The sequence below is a fragment of the Drosophila takahashii genome, chromosome 3L, assembly GCF_030179915.1.
Source record: "Drosophila takahashii strain IR98-3 E-12201 chromosome 3L, DtakHiC1v2, whole genome shotgun sequence".
Taxonomy (NCBI): domain Eukaryota; kingdom Metazoa; phylum Arthropoda; class Insecta; order Diptera; family Drosophilidae; genus Drosophila; species Drosophila takahashii.
In genome coordinates, this window is record NC_091680.1 from 15,631,853 (window position 1) to 15,640,196 (window position 8,344).

Below are 8,344 nucleotides of genomic sequence, written 5' to 3' on the forward strand. Positions count from 1 at the left end.
GCTTGAAGATTAAATGCTTATTTAAATATAGCTTTGTGAACTACTTTTACTATGAAGGCTATAACCTAAGCTTTGAAAAGCTTTTATCGCCTTGGTAACGGTTGTTCAACTAGTTGTTATAATAGGATTTATTTACTAAGAAACAGAAAGAAAGATGGGTGTAAAAATTCCGACTTATAAACGATGATACATCATTCAAAAAACACAAATACACGTCTAAATTGCTATATAGTCAAGTCGGATAAGAAAAATAAGCCCACAAGATGCCGCCAAAGGTGAAGAAGGAGAAGAAGGATGTGAACAAGGTGACCCAGGTGGACAGGACCTTCTATGAGCTGACCATCACGGACCTCAATCAGAAGTTGGCCCGTCTGCGATCCCACTTGACCAGTGTCGACGAGTCCAACATAACGTTGACCGAGAAACTCAAGGAAGTCGAATCCGATGGCGTGGATGTGGCGGCCCATTTGGAACGCACCTTGGCGGAGAGAAACAACTCGATCACCGAACTGGAGGAGCGTCTGGTGGAGATCACCAAGGTGCGCGATGTGGAGAATCGGTTGGCGCAGGAGAAGATTGGGGATCTGGAGGCCAAGTACAAAGCCATGCATGACCAGTTGACCTCCGAGATTAAGCTGCTCAATGGCAAACTAAATTCCCTAGACGAATTTCGCATCCAAAGGGATGTTCTGCTGGCCAAGTTCGATGACCAGGAGGCAGATTTGAATGAGCGCGAGAAGGATCACAAGGAGGCGCTCTACAACATGGAACAGCGGGCGGTGGTCGAGAAGGACGCGTTGAAGAAGGAGGTGGAACAGAAGCTACTCCAGGTGTCCGAGGATTTCACCCGCTCCAGTGAGATCCGCAATGCCGGCTACACCCGTCGCCTGATCCGCGAGAATATCGCTTTACAGAAGGAGATCGATCTGCTGGTCATGTCGCAGATCAAACTCCAACAGGCCTACACCAACCAGAAGTCCAAGCACAAGGAGATGGAGGAGCAGTACAGTGCCCTCGATCAGATCAAGAACGAATTGGTACGCAACTCCGTGAACAAGATCAAGATAATCGAGGGTCTGACCAGGAACTATGAGAAGCTCAAGGCCAAATATGTGGAGGTTTTGCGATACAGGAAGGCCTATGAATCGCATATCCAGGCGGAGAAGTGCGAGAATGTCAAGCAGAAGGATGTGGCTGCCAAGCTGCGGAATCTGGCCAAGCGAATGGAGATTTTGGAGCTGGAAAATCGGAACCTCGAAGTGGTGCATACCCAGCACGAAACGGAGATTACCCGACTGCGCGGTGTCATCCAGGAGATCAAGTGCACGGTGCGGGATGCCATTGTGGCGGAGCAGGCGGCCAAGACGTTCCCCGAACGACTGACGGAGGCCAATGTGGATGATCCTGCGGTGATTAAGGAAGTCCGCGAGGAGGCCATTTCCGTTTGCAAGTTGAAACGAAGCGATTTGCTCTCCCAACTCCTGAACATAGTGAGTTCCCATTCGGAGGAGCTGCCGCGGACTCCATCGATTGCCTCCATTGGCAGTGCCACCTCCTCGCTTTATGTACCTGGTAAAATGGGCTTTATGCCCTCCCGGCCCAAGGCCACGCCCTTCGACGCCTTCCGCAGCGAGGTCATCGACCAGGAGCCGGATCGCACAGTTCCCGAGGATCTGCAGAAGCAGAAGATACAGGATAGGTTGGCCACCACGCTGCGCGGCGATGAGAACACCATCATCGATGTGGAATTCGGAACCACTTTGTATGTGTCGTCGTCGCGCGAAGACGATCTCATCGAGGTGGAGGAGGAGCCGCTGGAGGAACCGGAGGGATCGACCAGCTCCATGTCCGTGAAGAAGGCGAGCAGCGAGGGATCCGTCGCACCGCCCGGAACCGCTCCTCTGGCCGTTTCCGCCTCCTCGAAGAACGTCCAAGCTGTGCCCAGCCTGGGAACCATGGACACCCTGACGGCCACCTCCAAACTGACGGGCATCACCCAAGAAGGCGAGGGAGAGGAGGAGGGCGAGGAGGAGGACTTTGATGTGCAGTTTATCTACTAATGTGCACGAAATTTATGTTCACTATTCGTTGTAATTATGTTGAGACTTGAATAAATATCTGCAAAGACCAATATGTTTCCGATACTCATAAGGTTTGATAGAACTTTAGCTCTAAACTTAAACGAAAAATATCCTAACATTCTTTGTTTCGGAGAAAATAAGTTAGGACCTGGGCTTTACTTAAAAATACGATTTTTTGTATCTAAAATTGGCCTGAAATCAAAAAAGCGTATCATTATAAATAGCTAAGCACCTAATCAGTAAATCCCTGGTACTTTTTTGCTGATTTCGAAAAAAATGATTTTTTATCAATTTTCCTATTTTTATAAGGGGTGTCATCATGATTTTTAACAAAATATTTCTGAAAATTAAAGTGTTTAGGTTTCGATGTTAATTGATTAAGAATTTAAGTACGAGTTCGATGAGTAATTACCTTTTATATTTGGACCAATAGCTCCTTTGTTTCGGCCAAAATAATGATAAAAAAAACCTGTAATTACATGCATATTAAAATTTAATTCTTAATCATACCAATCCTAATTACATTATGTTTTTATTCTTAATTTACAGGGTCCTTCAGTTGAAACCCAGAAGTGTGGCAAGAGCATCGCTGATACGTGGGACTGCATCTACGAGACATCCGGTACGGTGATAACCAAGGAGAACAGCACCGAGGTTAGCCAGGAAATCGGACCAGGATGTCGCTGTGGCTGCATAGTGCATCTGGGCTCCTCGAAGCCCAAAAGGATCATTGCGGGCGCCACACAAAGTTGTCCCGGCCGCTCCTTCTGGCTAATACAGGTACGAGCCATTAACCAAACCCAACAAACTCAAACCCCTAAACGAAAAAAATAAGCTCACACTAGAAAATAGCAAAAGTTAAGCAAAGTTAAGCCCTTTGGCATTTGGTCAAGTTTTGAAAGCTTTCAAGTTGTCTGCCGCCATAACTATAAAAACGAACAATGCCAAACACTCAGAGGTCCGAGTCCATGAATAAAATTCCGCTACGCTTCGCAGGTTCGGAGGCTGCTCCCCAAATGACAAAGGAGCCCCACTTAATGTTCCATGCCACAGGGAAGTGTGGCTCGAAACTGGGAATTACTGGCCATGGGGGTTGAACTCAATTCATGCATAATAAATGCCCCACTTGGTAGGCGTTTTGGCCAGACCCGAAACTATCAATGCGTAAGGGGTCCAATGGGGGTGGCCTGAACTGTATGTACCCGGTACTTGTGTATAAAGGGGTATATTGAATTTAAGGTAGGGGATGAACAAAATCATAACTTTTAAAAAAGCAGCAAAAAATGTGTTTGAGAAAAAAGGTTAGGAAAATAAATAGGAAGAATAATAAAAAAGTTATTATAAACAAAATGACAAATTAAAAAAAAAACAAATTGTAATAACTAATTTATTTATTTATTCTTTGGTTAAAAGGCAATTGCCAATGACCTAAATTCTATATTTTTTGTAGCTATTGCTACGCCTGTTTTATATATTTTACATTATTAAAAAACATTGAAAGCAATGAATGTAGGTATATAAAAAAAGTCAAATTTTAAGGTAATTGACAAACTTAAATGATATGTTTCAACATCATTTAATATTTTGATAATATAAGTGTCCTAAAATACAATTTTATTATCGAAATGGGTATCACAAGATAGGGTTCCTACCCTTTATGGCTCGTACACACTTTTGTTCACCCCCTTTTTGTTCGATACAATTGGAATGATTAGACCTGCCAATTGGCACGTTCCTCGGGATGAGGGGAAAAGTGCTGATGGGAAGGAGGCTAAATGGTGATGAATGCCTGACCCACTTCGGCAGTTTCCGTTGGTCCCGGAATGGGGGAAGCCCAAACATTTGCCCGTATGTTCACAAACAATGGAATTTCTTTCTTCCCAGGTGGATGGCGAGGAAAGCATTTCGCTTGCCCTTAGTTTCCTCCGTTTGCCCTGTGCCTCCCAGTACATAAAGGTGCGCGATGGTCCGTCGCTTTCGTCCACTCTTCTCGTGGAACTCAATGGCGGTGGGCTGATCCTCAAGGGAGTGGGCGTTCCGGTGGCCATCGAGTCGAGTGGTGGCCAACTCCTGGTGGAATTCTCCGCCGGCGATGGACCCTCGACGAATGCATCCACTGGAAATCAGGAGGGAAATGCAGCCTGCACCGGAGGATTCATGGCCAATGTGCAGCAGCAGTTGGGTGAGTAAAAGCTAGAGTTTTACCTGAAATTTAATAAATAATACATGTATTTTAACAACAGCATCTAGGAGCAGCAACAGTAGTACCACTCTTGTGGCCGCCACCCGTTTGTCCGGAAAAAGTCGCTCTGTTTCCCAAAAGCCCATGTCGCGTCTTCGTTTTACCCTGGTACATCTAAGTGCCATGATCTTTGCCAGCATCATCATCATAATAAGTGCCCTTTTAGGTGGGGTTTTTTGTAATTTTTTCTAATTTTTCTAGACTAATAAATTGTTATTTTTTCAGGTGCCCAATATGTGGTGCGATATCGAAAGTACCATTTGGCAGTTGCACGGCGTCAGGACGAAGGATCCCGGCTTCACACTCCCAGGGCTTCGCTGAGTTCCCTGCAAGGACCTCCTTCACGAGCCATGTCCACCACTACCCTGCTTTCGGAGGTCATTTACATGGTCAAGATGCGACCCAAACACCATCTGCGACACTCCATTCTTCGCGAGAGCGTGGATGCCGAGAATCTGACCGGTGAGACGGAGTTCAAGGAGTCGGATTCTCAGGGAATGCTGGCCAAGTGGTGAGTCTTAGATTTTTTAAAATAATTTAATTAAATATGGTATTATTTTTATACCCGTTACTCGTAGAGTAAAAGGGTATATTGTATTCGTGCAAAAGTATGTAACAGGTAGAAGGAAGCGTTTCCGACCCCATAAAGTATATATATTCTTGATCAGGATCACTAGCCGAGTCGATCTAGCCATGTCCGTCTGTCCGTCTGTCCGTCTGTCTGTCTGTCTGTCTGTCTGTCTGTCTGTCTGTCCGTCTGTCCGTATGAACGCTGAGATCTCGGAAACTATAGAAGCTAGAAGATTGGCATTTTGCATGCAGATTCTAGGAATTCCTACGCAGCGCAAGTTTGTTTCAAAATGGTGCCACGCCCCCTCTAACGCCCACCATCGCTTATATACGATTTTAAAAATTTTAATATTTTGGAAAAGTAAAAATGCAGTTTTATTGTGTTTATCAATACCTATCGAAATGTAGAAGAAATTTTTCAAATCGGACCATTCGTTAAAAAGTTATGCGTGATCAACGTTTTCTATCTCTATCTCCATCTCCCTCGCACTCCCTTTACCTGAGTAACGGGTATCTGATAGTCGGGGCATCCGACTATAACGTTCCCTCTTGTTTATAACTAAATAGTAGTAATTTCACTCTTAAAATTCGATCTTTCTGCCTTATGTTTTATTCCGTATCTAAGCTTAGACCAAATTTTAAATTACTAAATAAAATAAATATTATTTAAGTTAAAAATTTCTAATTAAAATAAATACTATTAAAACAAATTTTAATAAAACATAATTTCTATTTCAAAATAAATAATATATTCCCCACCTTTCTTTTGCAGTGCTGAAATCAAGGAGTTGGGCAGCTCGGCCTCCATGGTTACTCTGCGCAACGAACGATCCTCGCCAGCTCGATCTCTGGACACCGGCAGTGTCGTAGGATCGCCCTCCTCCGCTGAAGCCGAACTGGCTGCGGTCCATAGCAGCACTGATGGCTCCAAGGCCTCGCCCACCGATGAGGGTCTGGAGCCGCCCAGCTGCAAGGACAGTGCCAGGGACTCGGAATCCATCATATCCTCGGGCATGAGCTCCCTGTGCAACAGTCCGCCGATGAACAGCAAGCGGCTGAGCAAGTACTCCGATCGCTACGATGCGGTGACCCTCAAGCTGCTGTCCTCCAGATTGGATGAGAGCCTGCAGGATGCCAGTTCGCTGCACTCGGTCACCGAATCCTTCAGATTGGGTCGCCTGGGATCCCGCAGTGTCAGCACTTCCCTGACGAATGTGAGTTAAGAGGTTACAGAATCAAAATCTAATAAAAATATTTATCCAGAAATTGAAAAAATATACTCAACAAAGAACAGAAAACTAATTAAATTTTAATTTTACAGGGCTGCTATTCCCCAGCTGCCAGCGTGGTGAGCACGGCGACCATCCGGACGACCAGCAATCCCAAGGAGTCCAAGGATAAGCAGAATCGTAGGAAACTGATGACCCGACCAGGTTCAGAATTTTCACTCGGAAATCAGGAGGAACTCGAGCTGGACTACTACGATTACAATGTGATCAATGCGGGCTCGGCGCCGGGTTCCTATCTGGGAATGGACCCGGCATACTTAATCTGGATACCGCCCTTCGAGGAGGTGGCCGAACGGGAAGAGGACGACAAGACACCAGAACCGGAACCGGATCCCGATCCCGAGAGAGATGAACGGGAGCCGCTGTACGAGGAGATCAGGATGCCCAAATACGGACATTATCTGAGTCCCGCCAGCAATACGGAGTCCAGCAAGTCCACCACAGCTGATAATACACCCAGTTCCGAGGAGCGATCACCGCCGGACAGTGGGCGTCCCTCGAAGGCCACCTCGCCCTGCGATGGAGGGGAGAAGGGAGGGAAGGTCCTGCCCAAGCAGCCCACTCCATTTATGAGCAGAAAGCAGCGACGTCAGTCCAAACAGCAGATGCAATCTAATTTGTCCATCAGCGGCGGTTCCCTGGATCGTGAACAGCGAACCAAACCGCCAATTGAAATGGCCGCCGTGCATCAGAAATTGGATACCGAACTGGAACCAAACGATTCGATGACCGGCTCCTATGTGGAAAAGGAAACGGCCGTGGAGAAATCATCTGGGGATCTGCAGGAGTTTCTATCCGACATCGACGACATCCAGTTTGCCGATGAGAGCGGCAGCGATTACGAGGCTGTAAACCTCAAGAAAGTAGTAACCAAATCGGAACTCAAACTAAATCAGGATGATGTTCGATCCAAGCTTTTGCGAAGAAAAGGGACAAAGTCAAAGGAAGTGTCGGTATAACCCCAAAATATTATTGTACATAAATGCGGCACAAAAAAAGCGGTATATGTTTAGTTTAGTTTACGATCTTGTAAAATACGGGTAAATATAATCTATACATATGTCAGCACCATAAGAAACGTAGACCACCTGGAGTAATTGTGTTTTTAAAGCTAAGCCCTAAGCTCATCTCAATAATTATAAATTGTATACTTGAAAAACGAAAAGAATGTAGAGCAAGCTCGTATCTAGTCTCAAAGCTCTTATAAGGCTAATCTGTTTAATCTCTCGTTACCATGTATATATCGTAGCTAAGGTTCACTGTAATTTAAGTATTTATTCGCACATGGGTATGTAAGCACCAGAATTATATGAAACCATTGAGTTATTTTATTTGGCATTAACCTTAAATTAGACAATTGGAATTACGAAATTTTGTGATCTTCATTTTGCGCTTCGAAGCATTGGAAATTCTAGTCAATATGATAGTCAAAATTAATTAGCATTTTAAAATCAAAACATGTTTTTGTTTCTACAAGATATTAAGCCTTTTTAACACCCCCGACCTGTAAGCTAAGATAGTAAATAAAATACTTGTATAGAAGAAAAATGTTTTAATTAATTTTTGGATGTGGGATTTGCTAAAAATGTATGCATAAAAAAAGTTTTTAGTTGGCATCTATCATAGATTGATTTTTTATTGTTACTGGGTTATAAGATATGCGGATCTGACAAGACCATTGATTTTATTTTCTTGCCAAATTCGCATAGCTTTTTAGAGGTAACCATAAAAATCATCTCCCCTAAAAGCAAATAATGGAATTACTCTCCTTGGGAAAAGTTATAGAATTACATTTCTTGAGGAACGTAATGGAATCACTTTCGCCGAGGAAAATAATTTGATTACTTTTCTTAGGGAAACTGATGAAATTTCGTTGTTCGCTAAAAAGTATAGTTCTGCTCTCCAGAGAGTAAAGTTCCTTTCTGCTGAGATCGTTTAAGCTAATGGGTCCCGTTCTTATGTATTGATCCGACCGTTCCAAAGGTACTGATATTTTACAAGGTTCACCCTGGGTTTCAATATTTGCTCGATATGCCAATAATTCGCGCCGTCTTTGTTCCTTTCTCATCGCCTCCATAAATGGGGCTTCTTCATCTGCAGGACTTCGTTTTATCGTTCGACACATAATGCAAGCGGTTTTTCTTTCATTTGTTATTACATTC

At 44.2% G+C, this 8,344-nt stretch overlaps 2 protein-coding genes across 2 annotated transcripts in view; both read left to right on the forward strand.

The window, feature by feature from the left end:
• gogo (golden goal) overlaps positions 1–7,472 on the forward strand; it is a 29,348-nt gene extending 21,876 nt beyond the window's left edge. Inside the window, exons 5-10 of the mRNA XM_017156961.3 lie at positions 2,631–2,861; positions 3,966–4,263; positions 4,325–4,489; positions 4,549–4,834; positions 5,666–6,107; positions 6,215–7,472. Coding sequence (XP_017012450.2) covers positions 2,631–2,861; positions 3,966–4,263; positions 4,325–4,489; positions 4,549–4,834; positions 5,666–6,107; positions 6,215–7,141 — 2,349 coding nt within the window. The 3' untranslated portion in view covers positions 7,142–7,472. The remainder of the gene's footprint in view (positions 1–2,630; positions 2,862–3,965; positions 4,264–4,324; positions 4,490–4,548; positions 4,835–5,665; positions 6,108–6,214) is intronic.
• LOC108067768 (cilia- and flagella-associated protein 157) lies at positions 159–2,112 on the forward strand. Its single transcript, XM_017156962.3, has one exon. The coding sequence runs from the start codon at positions 264–266 to the stop codon at positions 2,058–2,060; it is 1,797 nt and encodes a 598-aa protein (XP_017012451.2). The 5' UTR covers positions 159–263; the 3' UTR covers positions 2,061–2,112.
• Positions 7,473–8,344: the final 872 nt, after the last annotated feature.